This window comes from Pimephales promelas, chromosome 2 (assembly GCF_988280905.1).
Source record: "Pimephales promelas chromosome 2, fPimPro1.hap1.1, whole genome shotgun sequence".
NCBI lineage: Eukaryota > Metazoa > Chordata > Actinopteri > Cypriniformes > Leuciscidae > Pimephales > Pimephales promelas.
The window spans coordinates 11,285,147-11,309,291 of NC_142770.1; the positions used below are offsets into that span (position 1 = coordinate 11,285,147).

The window sequence follows — 24,145 nt, forward strand, 5'->3', positions numbered from 1 at the left end:
AAATCACCAAGCTGTGGGTGGGAAGCTAGAAGATTTGTGCTCTGTCTTTATTTTGATTGTACTGTCGTACATCCTGTAAACAACAACTCGTGTCTAAACAAAAAGAGGAAATCCTGAGAGAGCTTCACATGATGAGGAACTACATTCTGAACAAGCTCACAGCTTTTGAAAGTTTATTTACAGATGGAGTCTGCCGAACTAGATATGCACACACAATGTGGGGATATTAGGCTGTACTCCTCTGGAGAAGCTCACTGTGCTCCGCGCTCTATTATCATGACCTCATGAGGTCTATTTTCCTAATGTCAGTGTGATGGAGAGTCTCATAGCAGCAGTTGGGCAACATGACTGTGATCTGTTGAAGGATAGCATGGCACTAACCACAACAGAGGAGGTCTTACTCACCATCCACCATTCTTGAGTCTGAATCACCCAGACATGTTCGAATGAACTGAACTAGACCGAAACCCTGACGTTAGCCAGGGCAGACGGTTGATTTCATTTGACACTAAAAAAATGTGCTTTTTATTTTTATGACATTAGTATTACTGATTAAACACACAAAATCATTAAATTCGGGTATTTGGATTTATTTAAGATTTTTTTTTAACAGTTTGTTACAAATTAATCATTAAGACATTGAGAAGCTTGGAGGAGGGACAGTAAGATAAAAATTAACCTTTTTTATTTATTTAAAGCAATTTACACTACATATATATAGATATATATATTTTCAAGATTTGTTATCACAACATTTTTTCTTTAGTCAAATCAACTTCAATAACTTATTTAATCCAGATAACTTATTATTTTGAGTTTCTGATGATTAAATCAATCTCCTTCATTGTATTAACTCACTTTTTCCAGTTCAATGAACTTAAAATTTGAAGGCAACCAGGTTACTTACTTTTTTAAGTTAAACCAACAATATTTTTTTATAGATGCACGGATGCAAGTTTCCATTTAGTGATGCACGGATCACGGTTAATGGGGATGAATCGAGTGCTGGGTAATATGCAATGGCTTTTTGTGACTGTAAGAAAATGAAATTTTGTTTTAAATAAATAAAAGCAGCATTCCTCAATGTATTTTTCCATTAGAGATGCGCACATCAGCTCTCTAGCATCGCCGAACCCACTGTTTAAGGTCTTATCATGTGTAACACATAAGATATCAGGTGTGGATATCCAAATCAGAGAAAACTATTGGTGCGGGTGGGTGGATGATTTATATTGACCTAATTATTTGTTCAAAGAAATTATTCAAATGATTTTAAATGACTTTCAACTTGATATATATGATTAAAATATAGTCAAAATAAACTAGTAAAAATGTATATATTTTTTATTGATTTTTTTTTTCATTCAGTCTGAATTCTTCATTTGAGTGTTTTTTCTTAAACAGATGACGATATGCCTTAATATAACTTTATTTTGTCTCCACCCCCATTGAAACCCATTGAGACTGAAATAGGTTCTATCTATTTAGTCGCTGAGGTAATGTTCCTGTTACAAACACTCAAGTAAACTTAGCTACGGCGAGGCGGGAACCTGAAACCACTGCTTGAGCAATTCTGCTGCAGTGTCAAAGCGCGAAGTGATTACAGCGCTGCCAGAAAACTTATCAAGGGGTGGACCCAGATTTGATTACCATTATGTTCCACTTATGGGTGACAGGACTAAGGTCCAAATGTCATGGCAATAAGGTATGACACCAGTGAAATTTATCATGTGCATTTTAACAGACTTATGGTGCTGTTTGGGAGGCACCTTTTATAGAAATGAAAGTGGAAGTATGAAGCATAGCAGACGGGGAACAATGGCAGACGGGGAAAACCTGTTCAAAAACCTGTTTTATACTTAGAAAAATATTTACATGAAGAGCTCCTTTTTGCTGAAACTTATTTGGGGTTAAGGTTTCTCATTCTACACTCTTGTACTTTTAAAACATGGTTCTTTAGAGGAGATCCAGCAAAACAAATATTGCAATTATTACAAAACACGGGGATGTCATGCAACCACAAGTGATGGATGAATTTGTGACAAAGTACCATAGAGTGCAATGGGACACACTTACAGTATAAGTTTATTTATTTTGTTAATATGGTTAGTTGCATTTTATATTGCATTTATCATATATTTTTTTCGTCTGTCCAAAAAACTATACGTTTCAAGGGGTCATGGCATGAGAAATCAAATTTGCCTTGATCTTTTGACATATAACGGCTTGTTTCCACAGAGTGGTACGATGCGGTACAATACGGTACGCAATTATTTCTGTTTTGATTGCCGGAAGTTGTGAATGGTACCAAAATACAAAACTGTACTGTACAACTTTTTTGGGGCCCTAGCACAGTAGTAAAGGGTGGAGCTAGACTTACTGCAGAACGTTGATTAGTTGACAGAGAATCATCACAATTGCGAGAATACTTTTTGTGCTCAAAAAACGAACAAAATAACGACTTTATTCAACTATTCATGTCCTTTTCTGTGGGCCTCGAGTGAGTTCACGTGGTGTAACAGCGCAGCGCTTCTGTTTTGGACGTCACACGTAGGCTCACTATTGGCCGACGCTGGTCAAGTGTGTGATGTGTGTGACAAAACAGTATTCCCGTCGCTTGATGAACTTAAGGTTGAGCCACTGTATTCACTCGGACAAACAATGTCTTTAACAACTTTTTGTTGCTGGCAAGTTTCAATCCCATAGAAGCCTATGGAGGAGTGATCCAGCTCTCAGATTTCATCAAAAAATATCTTAATTTGTGTTCTGAAGATGAACGAAAGTCTTATGAGGTTGGAACAACATGAGGGTGAGTAATAACTGACAGAATTTTCATTTTTGGGTGAACTATCCCTTTAATATTGTTTTTATTTCCATGTTCAATTTCTTGAAAAAAATTAAGTGTCAAGAGTCTAATAATCCAAAGAACAGTGTTTCAAAAATAAGTAATATTTAAATATATATGTGATTTAATCATATAAAGCCTCAATCAGAAGATCATAATTCATGTACAGTAAGGTTTGAAAAGACTTATGTGAAATCATACAGGAGAAAAGCCAGTCAGTTGAGTTTGTAGAAAACCTTTTACAGTTGTTTACTTGTATATTGTTGTCTTTCAATGCATTTGATAATTCAGACTCAAATTCAAACTGAAATGACATTCATTACAAGATTATTAGTTAAAACATTTCAAAATGCACCTGCAGACTATTTTTCCAGTCATAAATTTTGTCATTGAGGATTTCTATAAAATATTGTGCAAAAATCTCGCCTGGTTCGCGTGAACCCAATCTCGTGTCTCATCTCGTGAGATAAGTTTCTCGTCACACCGCTAGTAAATACATTTGAATATGCCTGCTTTAGAGCAAGAATGTTTAGCACGAATAGTTACACATCACATTATCGCACCATAGGCCCCGCCCACTGGGGTTCAGTAGCTCAACGGCTGACATGCGTCATATATATCAATTATAATATAACCTCAATATATAAATTATAAGTTAACCTCAAGGAACATATTAAAATAAATAAAAATCCATTTCATGTAATCCATTTTGCTTTTAAAGGAAATCAACTGTTAAAAAGACTAGTTTTCTTTTTTATGTGAAAAAATTGTGATCTAAAGTTTAACCAAAATAGATATGCTTGATTATGGCAATCATCATAATCATGAATGTTTTACAGAAGCTAAAAAACTTTTTTAGTAGCAAAACAAAACCCGTTTTTGCCAGTCTAATCCACTCAGGCACAAAAAAGACAAGATACTCCAGATATTTAATTCTCAAATAGGCACGTAACAAAATCCGCTCAGTCTTTGTGTCAAACAGAGTCTTCACCCCGTCTAGACGCCATTTCATCAGTTGTGAATGCAACACAAAGAGGATCGAAGCCTTTGAGATACGCCAACGTCCCGAACAGCAGGGCCTTACCTGAGAGAGGTCTCCGTTCCGAGAGAGATCCAGGGTGGGGAAGTCGAAGTCGAAGTCGCTGAAGCCGTTGAGAAACAAATCCGTGTGCATGTCTGATGGACCGTTGAAAAGGTGCTGCCTGAGAAAGACAAAATAAATGGAAGAGCTGCATTAGGACAGTTTCGTGATGGATCACGAGCAGAGTAAACAAAAAAAAGGAAGGGGGAAATTCACAGTTTTTTGTGTCATGAAATCAAACAGTCACATCCCAGTGACAGCAACGTGACAAAAAAATACATACACATAATGAGTAATGACTTGTGCGCCTTATAAACAAGTCGATCTAAATTACACATTATATAAGTAAAAATAAGTAAATGATGACTACATTTTCAATTTGGGTGAACTACGTGTTTAAAGTTAAAGTTAAGTTCACAAATGTGTATATGTGTATAGGCTTTAAATATCAGAGTAATTAAAGAGTCTTTACTGAAAGCCTCCAATCATGTGACATTCATTCATTATATACCTTATGAGTCATGCACGTCATGTGACATTCACTTTCAGTTCTCTGTCTCTCACTTTTTCGGAAATCACCACATTACATTTCAGGAAGCTTTATTCCGAGGTGGATAATTTTGTAGCGTTGCTAATTAAGATTATACATGTGAGCTGCCATTGAGTATATGTGACTCGATCAGGGAACAGAAACCTTTGCACTTAATTGAGTTGATGTAAGATGAATTATGACAAAACACAAACACACACACACACACACGCAGTGGCACGAGACAACTTCCAACATCTGGGATTCAAAATGTCTAAATACACAGAATGGTATGGGATTTTGGAAAAATGTAAAAGAGGCATTATGATGCAAAATAAATAAATAATGATTTAACAGGAAAAAATGTATTTATTATTATTAATATAATTTTGTGCTGATTATAAAATTATTATTTTGATTTTTGAATGATATTAAATTATAAAAATAAATATTACCCCCCATTTTATGAATAATATACATATACAGTATTCAAAAGTTTAGGGTCCGTTTTTTGTCAGTAAATACTTTTATAATGTTACAAAAGATTTCTATATAAAAGAAATGCTGTTTCATTTGAACTTTCTATAAATCAAAGAAAAATCAGAGAAATAAATGAATCACGTTTTTCACTAAAATATGAAGCAGCCCAACTGTTTTCAACATTGATAATAATAAGCATATAAGAATGATTTCTGAAGGATCATGTGACACTAAGGACTTCAGTGATGATGCTGAGAATCATCTCAGGAATTAATTACATTAAAATATATTCAAATAGAAAACAGCTATTTTAAATAACAATATTACGATTTTTACTGCATTTTTGATCAAATATTGTTTTACTTTTAAAAGTAGAAGGGACTACTTTCAAAAACATTTTAAAACATCTTACCGACCCCAAATTTTGAATGGTGTATGCATCATACTGAACCAAGAAAATCTGGCAAAATGTATCCAACTGAAATGGACGAAAAATTCTGATACTATTATTGTAGTTTTGTTATGTATTTGATTTGATTTGTTATGGATTTGATTGCTCATACTGACTTGGCTACATTAAAAAATACAAAGAAATAGTTTCAATATAAAATAGTTGTTGCATTTTGATAAAAGATTCTTAGGGTGTTCACACTTGGCATGTTTGGTTCGAATAAAATGAAACCTGGTGTAATTGCTTTGTTAGTGCGGTTTATCTGAATAAGTGTGAACACTGCCATCCAAACCGCTGAAAAGATGTCTCGGCCCGCTTCCGAACGAACTCTGGTGCGGTTTGACTGAAATACGAATGCTACAAGGACCAAAGGCATCTAAATGAACCAAAATCAGGACATGATGTCAGAAGATGCGTCCCTGAAAAGGACACAATGTTCAAGCATACCTGTCTATTCTCATCATATTCACGATTCTGCCCATCACAGTTCGGTATAGGCGTCAGAACCACGTCTCCTCACAGTAGATCTTCATTAATGTGTGTGACGGAGGGGTTCGTTCCAGCTGCTGTTTCGACTCCTTTACACATCTTAAAAGCTCTTCACGAGTTCTCAGCACGTCAAAACACCATCTTTTGTAGGCTTTTATTTTTTGGTTTAGACCAAATGAACCAAGTGAACCGAACTACAAGTCTTCAAGTTTGAAATCTTAAAAACTACCTTGGTCACTCACTATGCGACACTTTAACACCATTAAATATTATAATTCATTTTAATTACAAAACCAGCGAATTTGCAGTTTAGCGCATTTGTGTTCCTCAAATAAAACGGTCAAATATATAATGGTCCTCAGACTCAGAGGTTATATGGAAATCCCCTTCTTATAATATTGCACCGCAAGCTTGGCACATCGATTCAGGCACATTCCATCAACACAATACAATTCACTCGGCACTAACCTCTGGAACACTGAACCATCCCATAATGCCCCGTCTCTGTCTTGTGTAATCATATCCCTCTGAGAAAAATCACTTGTATCTGCAGCAAACGCTGGAGGAAAATGGACTGTAAAATCATTTTCAGGCTAGTAAATAGAAGCTAATAAAGTATATAGTCTTTTTGGTCTGATTATTTGAATGCTTTCACACAGAGTGTGTATACACCTTCATAGACTGACTATTCAACAACCACGTACAATGTTGAACAGACTGTAAAACCATCCATCAAAGCTTTTCATCATTGTGTTAAATTAAACATGGCACCAGAAGTATTATTTGAGACTGTAACAGCGAGATTCCTACTCGTCTGGATGATTATCACTGATCCAATTTTAATTATTATTTATTATTACCATTACTATTATTTGCCTAGTAATGTTTGTGAGTGACATACTCTATGTTAGGCAACAAATAAGTTTTATTGACGCTACAAACAAATATTTTGGAAGGAAAAGTCTAAATATAAATGGAATCAGTACATAAAATGCATAATATTAAAGATGAACGAGAAACAGTGAGTGCTCTTTGCCATCGCGGCAATTTAACTGCAGCAAACGGGCAAATACCAGTTCCCGAAACCACTCAGTCACGAAGTCAGTACGGTGAACACCACTGTATGTACACGGAGATATATCATAAATTATAGGACAGTTTCTGACTGCTAAAATGATCTTCTCGTTCAACTTGCCTCGGTCAGACTCAGCACTGAAGAGTGACGCGCTCCACTGACTTCACTCCTATTGGTTGTCGCTCTCAAAAGTCGCTCTGCATTAGAGCCCGACCGATAAAGGATTTTGAAGGCCGATACCGATAGAAATATTTTTGGGTTTTAAAATCCGATATTACGATATATCCGCCGATATTTATTTTTATTTTTTTCAGAAACGCGCAACACAACATTAACAGATTTCCCTCACATTAGTTATTTGTAGTTATTTATGAATTTTAACATGACATGGTTCAAGCGTGTTTCGTCCGTTTTTATTTTATTTTTGAAATATTAATTTATCGGCCATTATAACTGCCGACACCGATAGTTTGGAAAATGCCTAATATCCGTCTGCCGATATATCGGTCTGGCTCTACTCTGTATTTGCATAAAGTTAAACAGATCTCAACTTTGTTGCGTCGCTGGACACGCCCCACAGCTCACTGTCGCCGGAGGTTGCCCGCAACCCATTGAAATGAATGGTAATGTGTCGCTTAGTCGCTTGTAGTGTGAACGGGGCTTTAGCGCTGTGTAGTAACAGTGTCGCTTGATCAAGATTGGCTCGCCTTTCACTGACATGTTAGGCAACGTCGTGGTGGTCGCGCCAGCGCGACTGAACAAAGGTTGTATCGGCAGGAAAAATGGTCCAATGAATCGTTCGGTTTGTAACGCATACCGAACCAAAAGCCTCATATCAAACGGTCTCGTTACACCCCTTTCTCTCTCTCTCTCTCTCTCTCTATATATATATCAGTGGCGTAGCCACGAGGGGGCCTGGGTGGGCCTAGGCCCCCTCATTTACATGTCCGGTCCCCTCAGATTTCTGATTGCTTAAAAAAAAAAAAAAGTTGTTTTATTAGGATTGATAGATTGACCAATCAAAATGCTGCGCGGTAAAATGCGTATTATTTTTAAACTTGATTTGTTTATATAACGTGTTGCGCGTAACGTACGCTGTCATCTTCATCTTTGCGTGAGAGTTAATATGCCGTGACAATGGCAGGCGCTCAAACTCAAAGTACAATATTACACTTTTTTTTAAAAGCACGGAAAGATCAACTTGATATATGAATAATGTTGCCCCCTCATTTAAAGACGAGACCCCCCAAAAATAAAATTCTGGCTACGCCCCTGATATATATATGCATTCAAACACACACACACACACACACACACAATATTAATATTATACAACACAACATTAAAATATATTAAATTGTTAAAATGCATCAGATTATTATTACAGCAATAAAAATAATAATATGAAGAGTTCAGATGCAAAAGCCTCTAAATGCCATTTGAAATTTTCTTCTTTAATGATGATTTTTATCAACATTGTATATTTAAGTTCAGTAATTTCACTTAAATGGCAATGATAATTACCTATTAATTGTTATTTAAGTGAAATTAATGAAATAAAATATACAAGTTTGATAAAAATCATCATTAAAGAAGAAAATTTCAAATGGCATTTAGAGGCTTTTGCATCTGAACTCTTCATATATTTGCTTCAATTTAAAAAATATAATATAATAACAATGTTGTCTGAACAAAAACACCAAGCGGTTTGAGTCATCTGATTGACAATGACTCATTAAATTGGGGAAACTAGTATCTGGTGTCTTGCTCTGGAAGAATGTAATATGAAGCATAAACTAATAACCATGAAGTTTGGTATTTTCCTATTCTGTTTACAAAAGCTGATGATAAAAAAAGCAAGAAAAAAAGCCAAAGCAGCATTAAAGGTTCTCACATTGCTAGCGATGAAATTCTGTGAATGCATCAAGTTGTTTTTCCACCAAGGAGTGGGTGGACAGGATGTAGCACTGACGCTAGCATCAACCACAAACTTATTCTTTCTAAAACCGAGACCCTTATTTCGACGTTTTCAAACACATTGACCTTTGCACACATAATTCTTGTCTCTCTCTTTTCCCTGTGCCATATTTCGTCAACAAATCGCTACTGTGTACTATAAATACAGAGAGAGGACTTCCCAGTCTCCGTTCACGTGACCTCTGATGGCACTGGATCATGAAATGATCAGGCATAGCAACAATTCCCATGTGGCGAATTGCATACATTCTTTGAGCTGTTTGTCAGACATTTCGATAGAATCAAGTAGCAAAAATGTTTAAATAAACATGAAATAAAGAAACATTTTTAAAATATATTCTTTTGTGTTCCCCAGAAACAATGAAAGAAAGTCAAACCGTTTTGAAAACTAAATGACAACTTGATTTTCATTTTGGGTGAACTATCCCTTTAAAGTTGACATTTAACTAGGCAATCCGAGGCAACAAAGCAGATTTCTAGGAGAAGTCATAATGGAGTGCCAAGGGCTTCACCACGTCAACTAAAGTTACAGACCAAGCCAGGTGATAAAGTTCCTATCATATGTCATGTCAAGTTCAGGGATGTTTTCGCTTGCGTCTTATCGGGTCATGTAGATGTGAATTGACATATGTATCAAGCTTACGAATACAATACAGTTCTTTAACGCCAAATAAGTCAGAAAGCCACAGTGTCAACTTGCAAAAGGTCTTCCCCTGTGGAAATGGCAAACATGATACAATGGCAACACGCTTTCCTTAAAGTCAACACCAAATATCATTGGCAACTCACTTTCATAAAGTAAAGTGTGCATGTCGGAGTGAAACAAAATACAAATGTAGGTTGGGATGATATGTGAGGGATTGATTGGATAGTAAAATAAATTTGGCAAAAGTACGAAGACAAAAATGTTTTCTCTGGAATAATGTGCACAATAACACCAGGAGCACGTGTTAAGAAAGTCAAGTTTTGGTTTCATGTTCACTTTTAGGTTTCCTCCAGGTTTGGAAAACACTCCTAGTCAAACATCCTTAGACAGAAGTCTGGGTACTTACTGGTGTTCAGATTGCACAGGACAGGGCAACTGGGGGGAGAAGCTCCAATGGTTGTTAGCAAACACGTGGCTCTGAAATAGAGGAAGTGAAAAGTTTAGAGACGAAAGTTTACTTGTTAGGTAAGAGTGCAGTACCAGTATTAGTTTTGGACTTTACGATAAGCTAAAAAAAAGTAGGTAAAACTATGATGTTATGGCTGATAACAAACAAATGGCTGATATAGAAATGTTATACTAATGTATGTTATAGTAAAATTCTAATAAAACATTCCTGTTTACCTGTAAATACGTAAGCTATTTTTAAAGGACATTTACAGGAAAACCACACATACAACTAAAACTAACAATCTACAAGTGAAAACTAAACTAAAGAGGAACACTGAAAATAAAACAGAAACTAATATGAAAATCATAACCATTAAACCATTGAGAACCAAAAGTCCAATTCTGTTTAATTCGAAAATGTGAGTCCACAGGAAATCCCCTTCGTTTGCAAAAAAATAAATACAAATAAAATATTTACACTCGTGATGACATCACTGCACTCCAACACTGACCAAATATTTACCTCACAGTTCCTTTTTCCACTTTAAAACCATCTTTTTCTTCGACTTTTAATGAGTCTTGTCACAATACAAGATTCAAGATAACAGTATTTGAATGAAACGGCACGAAAAAGCATCACTTTATCAGAAATTGTGTCTACCAACTGTTAAAATAACTCTGCGACCACAAAGACGTCATTTTGAGTGTCACCCACATACACCAAATTCTTGAGGTTTTGCCAGATATCAGAATGAATAACCTGAGTTTTTGAAAAATGAAACTAGTGATGAACATTATGATTATGAGTATTTGCTAGGTACAGTAGCTTAGCGTTTTGTCTTGCCACAAAAAATGTGCTGATCCTATACCAAGAGGGTGTTGTGGTTAACGATCTAGGCTGCTAACCAAAAGGTTGCAGGTTCGAACCTAGGTCACGTTTTTGATTGGTGCGACCACTTTCACACACTTAGACATGATGCTAAATGAAAGAGAGCTAATCTGAGTTACCATAGGGGGTGGCAGGACGAACCCCCTGCCATCCAGCTGAGGTCCATCCGAATGCGAGAAGCTGTGCCCGTCCATAGCAGGCGGAATTGAGAGCGATGGCATCAGACTGCAGTCTCGTACATGAAGGCCGAAGGCCACACTGTATAAACCTGAGTGATCCGGTCAATGTCTTCACACCATGACCTGAGCACACAAACAAAGGAGACACGGCACGTCCATAATGGTGGAAAATCAAGTGGGAGAGCATAATGAATCATTTATGCTGTCAGCGTAAAAGCTCTGTGAGAAATACCCTCAAGCAGGAAGAAAGACTCCAATGACACAAATAGGTGAAATACACCTTTAAAATAATCCATTCCTGCTCTTTAAACACTGTGTGAATAGATCCATTATCGTCAACTAAATTAGCATAAAGGTTCACACGAAAGCCTTTGTGAAGGCTTTCATTGATGAAGGCTTTCATTGAGTATGCGACCTGAGACTTGTGTGGCTGCTCTTACAAAAGGATCATTTTTGAATAGAATTCATTGTGAAGATACAAAATTGAGACATGGAGCAGTTCAAATTAAGAGAACAAAACAAACATCTTGGTATGAAAGGACAACAACTGAAATGCAAAGGAAAGTCTCAGAAGCCTGAAGCACAAAACAACTTGTGTTTCTCGTTAGGAAGGAGATCGCATGCCAGTGAACAGTTATTTGCATGTTACTGTATGGCTGATAACCGAGATAAATGATAAAAATCATTACTGTTTTTAAAGTATTTTAAAGATACTGTTTTTCTCTACAGCAACGTGCACTGATAAATCATGCACAATAAGACCGGGGACATCTATTAAGGAAGTAAACAAGATTATTTTGATTTCATGTTGTCTATAAAAACACTCCACAATCTCAGAGGTTGCATCCATATTTTGCCTGGGCAGTCAATGCATCCCAGTAAGAGGAGGTGTCCATCTATCTAACCCCCTGCCACAAAGGACAATCAATACTGATTACTATTGAGTTGATGTCCTCTTCCAGTAAAACACCATTATCTTTACTGGAAGGCAAGGGGAAAGATGAGAAAGCACCAAGAAAATATATTTTTATAGGAACGAAACGTACACTGGTTTTATTTGATGTAACATTCCAGAAAACTAATAAAGAAACCCATAAAAGGTCTATTGAAGGAAACAAACTGGGAAGTTGTATTGAAAGAGAAGGAAGCCTAAACTCCAATTGAAACCTAACATTATGTTTCTTGATGCATGCTCACCATTTTCAAAAAAAGATCATTTGTAATTTGTTTCAAATGTATAAAATAAAGCATTATGAATAGTGTAAAAAACCGAGAAGTTAGTATTAAAAAGTAAATTAGTGAAAAAGTACTCTTAAAGAACCATTTTAAAAATAGGACCGGTTTAACCCCTTAACTGCCACCGTTCCGCTAACGGGAAGTTTAAGTTTACTAGTATATTTTTCTACTAAATCCTAATCTAATCATGGCAAACTATATATCGTTGTTGGAAAGGTCTAAGACTCAAGAATACATATTTGTTGATGATTTGCAAGAGTAATGGAGCAATATATGACAAGAGTACGCATCAAAAAAATGTTTCACCTTAGTAACAAAAAGCAACAACCACACTTTTAATCATTCAAACTTTGATTTGTTAGCTTAAAGTTCACAATAAAACATATATAATCTAGTATTTGTTGTTATATATATATGGGGGGGGGGTGACAGTTAGTAGTCATGTGCAGTCATGTGACTACCATGGATACCTGGCGGGCAACAAATACTGACAAAATGGCGACAAACAGTGGCCAACCAGGGGAATTGCAGCCTTGCTATTTAGACCATATGTCACCGAATGTTAAAATTAGATATCAAAAAAAGATTAACATACTCGGAACGAGAGATCCATCTACATCCATAACTGCATGTGAAAATTAATAGGCCTACTTCAAGATCTACAACTTAAGCCATTTAATCCATTGGGTAAAGTCTCAAGACGTGCCTTCTCTAAAAGTGTCCGAGTGAAATAGCATGCTACTTTTATTTACCCGCCACAGTGGCTGGTAGGTGAAGCAAGTTTACCAGTCACAACACAAAATCACCAGCATTTGGCTGCTAGCTGGTGCTAATTTGAATTTCTATCCTTGGTACAGATGATCGCGTTCTCGCCACCTACTGGTGAAAGTGTAAGCACATTTATGTTAACATTACACGATTAACACAGTGCATCCAATCTGGCATGTCGTTTACACCTCAAAATGGCAACTTTTTCCACTTTAAAACCATCTTTTTCTTCGATTTTAATGAGTATTGTCACAATAGAAGATTCATGATAACAATATCCGAATGAAACAGCAAGAAAAAGCATCACTTTATCAGAAATTGTGTCTACCAACTGTTAAAACTCTGTCACTCACACCAAATTCGTCCTGGCAAGCAAGATCCTTGATTAGTTTATTGGGTTTCGTTGCTAGAGAATGACGTTCTTGCCCGCCAGCCAGTACTTGTGACGTCGCGTGCAAAGTATGAATTGAATAAGAATTGCTGCGTTGCAACTGACGTGGCATTCTAAACGTTTTATATATTTCAATAAAAGGATTCATTACTTAGGAGGAAACACTAAAAATAGGATGAAAATCAGCACTGGTGGTGACAAGGAGGGGGAATTCCTTCAAACAAGAAAGACAAATCCTTCGGTTTGGCTTTCAAAACCAACCGATTTCAGATCTGGACAAAAAGTGCCCGTCTTATAATCACATCGGAGGCTTGCAGATGGTGTGAATTGCGAAAGCTAAGGAGATTATTCCGTGACCTCAGCGCAAGAGACTGTTTCCACAGCAGGATGCCTGCGGCACGAAACCTGATGGATGTCCACTAATCTTCTCTGATCTTTCGCAATGGGATCTCTTGTCTTTCAGGGAATGGGAAGAAAAGGAAACGTGCATATTGTAACGGGAAAAAAAAGTCATGAGGCTTGCGGCATGGCATGGATCACCATCAGGGGTTTCCCATGTTTCCCTCAAGAGTTAGTTAAGGCCACCGCTCACATTCTGATGCGTCACGGTGAGCGGGAGCACGTGGAAGTTATCCAGGTAATCTGTCGCTCATCCTTGTGAGCTTTCACACTTTTATCAGGGTTCCCAATGTTCTGGATCAATGAACCTCTTATGTTCTAAGGGAGGAACTCGTCTCATTCTGTAACAGTGCACGCATATTATCAAGTAAGGAGAGATTGTGATTTAACACCGATTTAGAGGTGGTCAGCAAACAGTTTTCATCTTCTGTTTGCTTTACGTGGTCCGTTGCCAAAGCCGAAATGTATCGCTGTGTCCTCGTTTGCTCTCCGTCTATCTCAGTCCTTCATCTCTGGGTAAAGGTCTCGTCAGGCGACTACGCTAGGAAGAGCCAAACAAGTGTGTTATCTGGCCACAGAGACTTCAACGGGTTTCGAATGACAGGCTGGGAAAGCCGAGCTTGCGAGGGCAGACGATCCCGGGAGATAGAGGAAAATCATGCTGACACTTGTTTGGAAACGGATGGTCGAAGCTAATGCAATTAGAGAAACAAACTAAGCATGCTAAGTGCGTCCAAACGTGTTTGCAATGACAACGCCAGACACATTGATTAAAAGATTAAATATTCAAGAGGGGAAAAAGTTACTTTGCTAGTGCCCTCGCACACAAAACATAGCACTGATATACACCACCGTTCAGGGTCAACTTTTAAATTACTATTGCTATTCAGGAAGGATGCATTAATTTGATCAAAAGTCACAGTGGCTATATGTTAAAGATTGAGTTCTAAACAGCTGGAGGTAAATGGCAACCATGCAGACATAATACTCAAAATGACTCATTCAAAAGAAAACTACACTACTTAGGGTGTATTTCGTAAGTCTACCAAGCCTATATCTTTGTATAATCACGATTACAGGCAATATTGTCTAGCTGGGTGGGACATTCAGTATTATCAAGCATCAGCAGGATGAACTTAATGAAGTCATTGTGAGTCATACCGGGCTTTCATTTCATTGAAGGAGAGAGCCATCTCAGAGGTTTACCGATGTCATTCAGAACCTACGATCAATGGAGACTATTCAAAGCTAAACCACGTTAAAAGGGATATGCGTAGCTGGTGGCTTTAGAAAGCCTTTTTCCAAAAAGACTCAATGATTCATTTTGTTCAGTACAGGCAACATTAAGCTAAATAATACATATGTATATGATTGAAAGTAAGAAGTAAAGTGGGGTTGAAAATGAGAGCAAATTGGAGTAAATCTTCCAATATTAGTGAAGCTAAAACTAAAAAAGGTCCCTCTAATGTTTAGTTTAGATGTTCTCAGGCTGTTAAATGTTTATGGCATCATGCGCCATTAAAAACGGTCATGGAAACTCGAGACATAAACTGTTATAGCGATTTGAATTATAAACACTGATCAGATCTATCCGATCTGTCTTACTGGAACTTCAGTTGCCGCCCTCTTCCAGGACAACTCTGACCCAGTTGCAGAGGGTGACGCCTCTTCAATTCCCTCCAAACCCGAGCAACTCCGGTCAACCGAGGGCCTTCATTTCTGCCCGGGGTCACGAAACCAACACTGAACCGCACTCTTCTGCTGATCTGACTTAATGACAGAGAGTAGGCTGCGCCCAGCAAAACAAGCCACATGCACGTTCCTGGGGTGCCGTCAAAACCAAGAACAGCCCTAATTTGCATTCGAAGGAAAAAAGCATTACATAATATTACATACACTGTACAAAGAGACCCAAGGAAACCTAATAAAGATGTTTAATTCAGGGACGGATAGCTAAAAACACCACTGACTTCATTCTCAAGCTATTTGTTTAAGAAGAAAACGCAATGATCTTATACAGGAAAGCAAGGGTTTCTTCACAGAGAAACTGATTGAGCGGCTAGTTATGGGAAATCTGGGGGTGGACAAACCACCACAAGATTTTAAGGCTCGTCTTTCTGACCACAGAACAATTCACAACCTTTCTCAATAAAAATCCCTTCCACTTACAAACAACAGCATTAACGAAATTAGCTATGTTTAAATGTCATGGGCACTTTTTATTTCAATCAAAATTAAATAATTCTGATTGATGAATCTTACATGTCATAATTAAATGGATTACAAAAGATTTAAACCACCCCACCCTTACGATCCGAATGAAATCCAATTGGCGTGGTGGTCCGTGGATCTGTGTAAACGCTGCTTCTTTTTTACTCTTGAAAATTGAAATGTCTTAAACATTAGCATTTGGACAGGTTTCCCGTGGCCGTGACACAGCACTCCTTCTGAAGTCCAGCATATTACGCCAGGACTGACTTTGCAGGACCACAATGAGATCGGTAATCGGCGGCAGATGTTACGATTGAAGACCATGAAGACGTCCTGATGTGGTGCATGTGCTCTTTTCACTATCAGAGTGAAACATTCCTTGAATGCACATTCCATACGCACAATCAGCGCGCGGTAAAGGAACGGTCACCCGCGCTTCAATTGCATTCTACAGCAGGGGTTTTGAAACAAACCAGGATGCAGCAGGGTTATGATCGTTATTTAAGACTAAAATTATTAAAAAAAAAGTCCTTTAAATTGAAATAAACCTGGAATAAAATAGCATATTTTTATCCTATTATAAATATATATATTAGTATTAGTTATTTATATATATATATATATATATTAGTATACTCTCTCTCTCTAAATTATTAAAAACAGTCCTGTAAATTGAAATAAACCTGGAATAAAATAGCCTATTTTTATATATACATATATATATATATATATATATATATATATACATGAACTAAATTAATAAAATCAACTTACTTAAGCTGGACTATGTCACTATTTTCTTTAAAAAATGTTGTTGTTTTTTTGCATTATTTTCCTGTTATCTATGTAAAGCTATTTAAGACTAAAATTATTACAAAAAATTCTGAATGTACGAAAAATCTTAAACTAAATCATCTTCCTAGCAACTCCAGAGCTTTATATATATATATATATATATATATATATATGAACTAAATTAATAACTTTTTAACTCAACTTAAGCTTAAACTGGACTATGATGCTATTTTCTTTAAAAAATGTTGTTTTTTCTTTTGAATTATTTTCCTGTTATCTATGTAAAGCTGCTTTAAAACAGTCTGTAAAAAGTTGTAAACAGTTGTAAAAAGCGCTAGGCCAATAACAGTGACTTGACTACAGCATTGGTTCCCCTCATTTCCAGGATCTGCTTCATTGGAATCATCCGCACACACACATTGGATTTGGCAAGTTTTACACCGGATGCCCTTCCTGATGCAACCCAGCACTCACACACACTCCTACAGCCAATTTGGCATTTCCAATCCAGCTAACCTGCATGTCTTTGGACTGTGTGGGGGGAAACCGGAGCACCCGGAGGAAACCCACACTGACACGGGGAGAACATGCACGAACAGTCTAGCTATAGGCTAATACTCAAATAAAGGCTTGTGAAATAAACATCAACCACTGTTTGTGTAACCTGTTGGACTTGACCCAGCATGGTACTTCTTCACTAATAATACATGAACCATTCAATAGTGTCCGACCAAGGGAAACCACTCGTCCAAGACATAACAAAACGGAAGTAGGGAGGGTTCATAGCCTGTGTTCCAGACTACTATCTTGAGTTAAATCACTGCTAGAGAGCTTTGTACCCTCCCTGTACTACACAACAGAGCTTTGTGCGAACTGGCTCTTTGAATTACATGGACAACTTTGAGCTAAAACTAACAAAGGAACAGACAATAAATGCCGTTATCTTGAACTAAAGTGCTTTAAACTGTCACATATTGATGAATAATATGTTATTTATGGTTGAAAAAACTGTAATTATTTAATGAATAAAAATGTAGTTTTTGCCTTCATTTTTACATTTACATTCATTGTTTACATTTAGATGCCACTGTCACAGGAAGAGAGCAACTTTTTTTAATAAAATGAAAAATTTGATTTATTGGGTAATAATTCATTATGCTGGATGACATGTATCTTCTTCTTTTTATAAATAAAATAATATTAATAATTTCTGTTTCATGTAATAGTCATCTAATCTTGCAGAAATAATTTAGGTAAAAAAAAATTACCCAAGCAATAAAAAAGAGAAATTACTAAAGTGAAATAGTTCCACATAAGTAAATTTAATGTTATTTTTAGTTTTTTTTAGAGTTTAGTTGGCAACATATTTTTAATTTAATATATTTTAATTTTACCAAACACATCTTTTACTTAAATTTTTACGAGTTTACAAAAAGTTTAAACACATATAATGCACTTAAATTACAATATATATATATATATATATATATATATGAAGAGTTCAGATGCAAAAGCCTCTAAATGCCATTTGAAATGTTCTTCTTTAATGATGATTTTTTATCAAACTTGTATACTTAAGTTCAGTAATTTCACTTAAATGGCAATGATAATTACCTATTAATTGTTATTTAAGTGAAATTACTGAACTTAAATATACAAGTTTGATAAAAATCTTCATTAAAGAAGAAAATTTCAAATGGCATTTAGAGGCTTTTGCATCTGAACTCTTCATATATATATATATATATATATATATATACTTAAATTCCTTATTTGACACTGATCCAGGAGTTTAAACAACATTAAAATGTCATTATAAAAAAAAATCTAAATGATCCATAAAGGCTTCAGTTTCAGTTTCCATATATGTCTTATCTTTTTATATAATATATTCTGTCTTCCCAAAACAAAACATGGCAATAAATGCTTTTGTTTTTCCTTCCTGTTACCGTCTAGACCAAGTGATGTCAGCTTGCGTCATTTGTTGAAGAACAAGAGACTTCTAATTGAGCTTCTCTACACTCTGCTGGCAAAGAAAGAAGAGGAAGGTTTGCGTGACTTCAGTTACACAATCCACTGTGTACACCATTGTCATATCTGACCAACAAGGCTAATATTACGAGAATAAAGAAAGGCATAACTATCATAACTCACTTCTCCAAAAGGTTTTACTGAGAACGGAGGTCCACCAAAGCCAAAACTTTTCCATGGAAGGGTTAGTTTGCATCAGAGCAATTCTGTGGAAATATTATAAATTCCCAGGAATGGCTAACAATCAGAGAAGTGAAAGAGTTACAGTCAATTCTATAGGACAATTATGAAACAAAACAATATACCAATGATTTATTAGTGGCCTGGGAAAAATCAATTGGATTTTAAACTAAACACAATAGGTTATGATATATTTACAGGTTATAATATGAGTTCAGACAAGCCCAGCTCTAGCCTGAGGGGTTTACAACTCTTGGTTTCAATATCACTCATCCCTTATTAATAAACCTATTTCAACCATTAACTTAGAACTGTCACATTTATTATGTAGTGCATCAGTAACCCATTCAACATAACGTTACGGTTACTGACAACATTCACCTTTAACGTTAAGCAAAGACAGAGAAGAAACTGTTCACGTTACTGACGTGAAAACAGAAAGTTCTCCTGAAGTCCTCTGAACTCCTCAGAAACTTGACAGTAAAGAGTCGAAATTAGCAGTCAACAAAAAAACAAACAGTTATTTGACTCGTTCAAAACCTATCTAATAGGTAACGTTAAGTTATTTAATGTTACCTTTTTTACACTGTAAGTTACGCTAAAACTCACAAAACTTTTCTCGACGCAATGGGTCTTTATAACAGCACTTCCGACATTAAAACTAACCAACTATTCGATCTAACACCATTATAAAAACACAAATACACAAAATATCACAACATAGAAAAATAATAGTCACAAAACTTGAATTAATTTGAAGTTTTCGTAACTGACAATCTGACTGCGTTAGCCCCACACACTGCGCGTGCGCAGGACATATTGGTCACCGGCAAACAAACAACTCTGTAACTCTGTCAGGAACTAGATTACTTGAATAAAAACAGCTCTTGAATATATTTTCTAGGTCTTTACCCTCGTTTGACGCCTTGGGAGTGGTGAAAAAGAGAATAGCCCAGTTTTTGTGATGATTTTTTCCTCAGCTCGTCACACTTGAAGCCATGTCGAACTGAAAGCCGATACTTCCGCGGCTGGCTGCTGATCTTTCTGACACGTCTGACTGGACGCACGCAAAGTCAACCAAGTCAACCCAACAACTAGTGTGTGGTGAACGCGACGCGTCTGACTCGAACGTCAACGCCCAATCCGATGGCCAATCAAAGACGACGTGTTCGATGCCGCGAAAAATGATTGGTGGATTATGAAGCGAGCGTTCTACTGTAGCGTTTGCGTCGCGTCTTTCTCTGGAAGAGGTATTATTCAGACAGATGACGTAAAAATAATAAAATATCCGTGTTTTGTAGTTAGATGGTCTCGAAGAAACATTCTATATAATTGCATGTTGTTTAAAACATGTTTGAGAGTGTGTTTTACTGTGTTAGGTCTCATCCTTTTACAGTAGCCTATGGTCTCATCTCTTCGTCTGTTGCGCGCCCTGGTGGATACATAGCTAAATTATATATTTTTTGTCTCGTATATATATTTTTTTGGTTTCATATCATCATATCAAATCATATCCACTTTATGACAGACTCAGGGTCAAAATAGAAGAAAGAAAAAAAACAAGACAATCATAAAATGAACAGCATCCAAAAAACAAAAACAACAAAAAAGTAGACAGGCGAAGAATATTACAAAGATATGACGAATAACGATACGGGTTGGATGGAATGTCAGGATGACAGTGTCTCCAAAACTTGGATTATGGTCAAGATTCTATTCTATTCTATTCTATTCTATTCTATTCTATTCTATTCTATTCTATTCTATTCTATTCTATTCTATTCTATTCTATTCTTAAAACACTTTACTTGAAGGGGTGTGCATAAGACTAACATGACACCTTCATAATCATGACATGACATGTTATGAATATGATGGAAGTTTTATGCATGTTTATGACAACTGTCATTAAGTGTCATTCGCTCAGTTATGACATTTTTAATGCAAATATGACATTGTTTGAGATGGCTTTGTTATGATACCCTGACATAAAACCAATACATCATTACCTGTCATTAGTGTCTTTGTCATGACAACTTGACATTACTAAGACAACACAATGTCATAAACATGACATAGCAGATTAATTATCAAACTTACGAAACCACCATAGCTTTATTGGTTAACAGTACATTAAACTGTCAGGTGGTTGGTTTTGACATTGGCTGTCATGAAGCCATTACAACTTTTTAATGACAAATTCAATTAGTACCACTGTAGTTGAGGTCAAGAAACGTATTCATGACACAGTTATAATGGCCTCATGACAGCCAATGTCAAAGCCAACCATAAGACAGTTTAACTTCAGGAATCCTGTTCCAGAACACGATGATAAATTCACAATCAAAGTCACATGTAGAAGAAATGTGAAATTATTTTTGAATTCGGAGCTTTCTAGACCACGAAAAGCCAGAAAATGTCTTTTTGGCTAATGTGAATGAAAGACAACAATTCCCAGAACGCACTTGCTATGCTGCCCAAGGAGACCATGCCAACCGGTAACAGAGCGCAGTAGTTAAACTACGTGATGAGTCTGCCCGAAAATGTGTTTAGAGATCGCCCAAAATGTCCGGGATTCGGCTTTTGCGTTCAACAGTCGCCATTCATTATGTTTACTGTAAATGTAAATGTGCTTTATTTATATAGCACCTTACATCAACCGATAGGTGAACCAAAGTGCTTTACAACATAATAAACAACAAATCAAAACTAACACAAATACAATAAAAAATGAGAGAAAAGTAAGAGGAATAAAAAAAATAAAAAATAAAATAAAATCGATAGAAACGTGCCAACGTTTGATATAAACGTGCTGTGGCGAGCAGGACGAGGCTAGGGCCGCGGGAGAACGCTGTGAGACCGCACCGGTTGGCCGGACATGTCCGAGAAAAAGAGGATGGTAACCCCTACTACTCAGCTGTCTCCACAGAACAAGCTATTAGCTATTATCTATTATCTTCCTAATAAAAGATCTTGTCTCAGGGGGATTTGAGGGTGGAAAGCATGGTAATTCAAAAATACTTCAGGTTTTCTACTAATACAAAGCTTAATGCTAAATCCTGAAGTATCCCTTTAATTTGGGGTGTGCTTTCTTCACTTGCAGCGCGTTAAGCTCTCTCGGCCACCGGGTATTATTTTACATGCATTTCTAACACCATGCAGAGTTTAAAAAATATCTAGGAAAATTCATGTAAATTGGGAAACTATCATTGAAAGGACTGGTAGAAATGTCCCAATAGTTCTGAGTTAACCTTTTTTTACTTAGGCTAATAATTTCTCATAATGTGATACAATGACACCTCTTTTTCACAGACAAGGAGAGAACTTTGCATAATGCTGAAGTGTAACTGAAAGTATTTTGTGCGTTGCCAGTTGCACCTTGCTGTGATTGCCTCCGGCCTCATTTACACAATCAGTTAACTGAAAAGGAAGTATTGTTTGGAATGTTGGCTTCTCAGAAAAAGTCATGCTTATATTCTAGTAGTGCAAGAGAAAATGTTTGGCTGCAAATAATATTTTTATAATGTATATCTCTCATGATGTGTCAAAAAGCAAATAGAAACATTCTGCACTACTAAGAGATCAGGCCATCTAACAGACCAACCCGACATGAAGGGCAATTGTCAAATAACAACCAGAGAGAGAGATTAACAAGAAAGGTATTTTCTGAAATGAGAACGTGGATGGTTGCAATACTCTCTTTATATGAGTTTAACTTCACTTGTCTCAGTTGTGATGCTTAGATTGGATCATTTTACTGACATGAACTTTCAGACTTGTTTAGCAAAGTAGTGAGCTAATCTATTGAACATGTCATTTATTTCAGGACATAATCATACAAAATCTTTGATCTTATTCTTAATTAGGAAATCATTACAATGCATTCAAAAGTAAATTTAAAGAAACATTAGGCTAATGTTGAGTCTTTCTTTAATTTTCACATGACAGACACACTAATCATTCATGAACGTTCGTCACTGGTCTAGAAGGAAACTTGAAGACAAAAGTTGACTTTAAGTTTCATGGATGTGAAAAGCCCTGAAAAACTTTGAAAAGAATTTGTGGTGTAAGTTGCTGAATATTTAGTTAAAATAAAAATCACTTTCCCATTCCACTGTTTGTGTCTATAGCTATATAAATAACAGTTTTTTTAAGCGTCTCATATCTATTTTGTCTTTCCTGTTCATTAAGTATGGCTTTAGTCCAGATGAATCTAGTCTTATCAAGCGAAACGATCAGTCATTTAAAAAAATAAATAAAAAACTTTAAGTTTTATTAGCACAAATACTCACCTTGCTGTGTTCTGTGATGAGCGTTCGTGACTCTCCTGTTCAAACTCGTTCATCAAAATGAACAAATCTTTTTTCGAGTCATGACTCGAAGAGTCAGATAAGACCCTTATTCATCGTCTGGTGTCTTTTAAGCCCTTTGAAGCTGCACTGAAACTCTCATTTGGACCTTGAACAGTTTGGTTCCCATTGAAGTCCATTATATGGCGAAAATCCTGGAATGTTTTCATCAAAAACCTTAATTTATTTTTGACTGAAGAAAGAAAGACATGGACATCTTAGATGACATGGATGTGAGTAAATTATCAGGAAACGTTTTTTTTTTTTTTTAAAGTGAACTACTCCTTTAAATAATGTTTAGCCTCTTAATCTACATTTTCTGCAAAAAAGTGTATTATATGTATGTGCAGAGAGACCATATACTGTAAATTGAATGCGTTTGGCATATCTTTAGTTACAGTGCAACCTGGTGGAAATATGGTGTATCGAAGGAGCAGTTATGACTTATCTCCACAGTTTTGTTTTGCAATATAAAGATAATTCCAGTAGATTACAGTATAGTATATTGCAGTACTGAATTGCATACACTCACCAACCAGTATATTAGGTACACCTTGCTAGCACTGGGTTGGACCCTTTTTTGAGGCCCAAAGTGTGCCAAGAAAATATCATTAAACCACCAGCAGCAGCCTGGTTCAGGCTGATACAAGACAGGATGGGTTCATGTTTTCATGTTGTTTACGGCAAATTCTGA

The 24,145-nt window shown here is 36.3% G+C and overlaps 1 protein-coding gene across 1 annotated transcript in view; it reads right to left on the minus strand.

Moving 5' to 3' along the window:
• Positions 1 to 20,184, minus strand: part of sbno2b (strawberry notch homolog 2b) — a 47,262-nt gene extending 27,078 nt beyond the window's left edge. The window contains exons 1-4 of the mRNA XM_039682237.2: positions 20,015 to 20,184; positions 11,032 to 11,214; positions 9,980 to 10,050; positions 3,930 to 4,047 (exon numbers count right to left, since the gene is read on the minus strand). Of these exons, the coding sequence (XP_039538171.2) occupies positions 3,930 to 4,047; positions 9,980 to 10,050; positions 11,032 to 11,133 (291 nt within the window). The 5' untranslated portion in view covers positions 11,134 to 11,214; positions 20,015 to 20,184. The remainder of the gene's footprint in view (positions 1 to 3,929; positions 4,048 to 9,979; positions 10,051 to 11,031; positions 11,215 to 20,014) is intronic.
• Between the last annotated feature and the right edge of the window lie 3,961 nt (positions 20,185 to 24,145).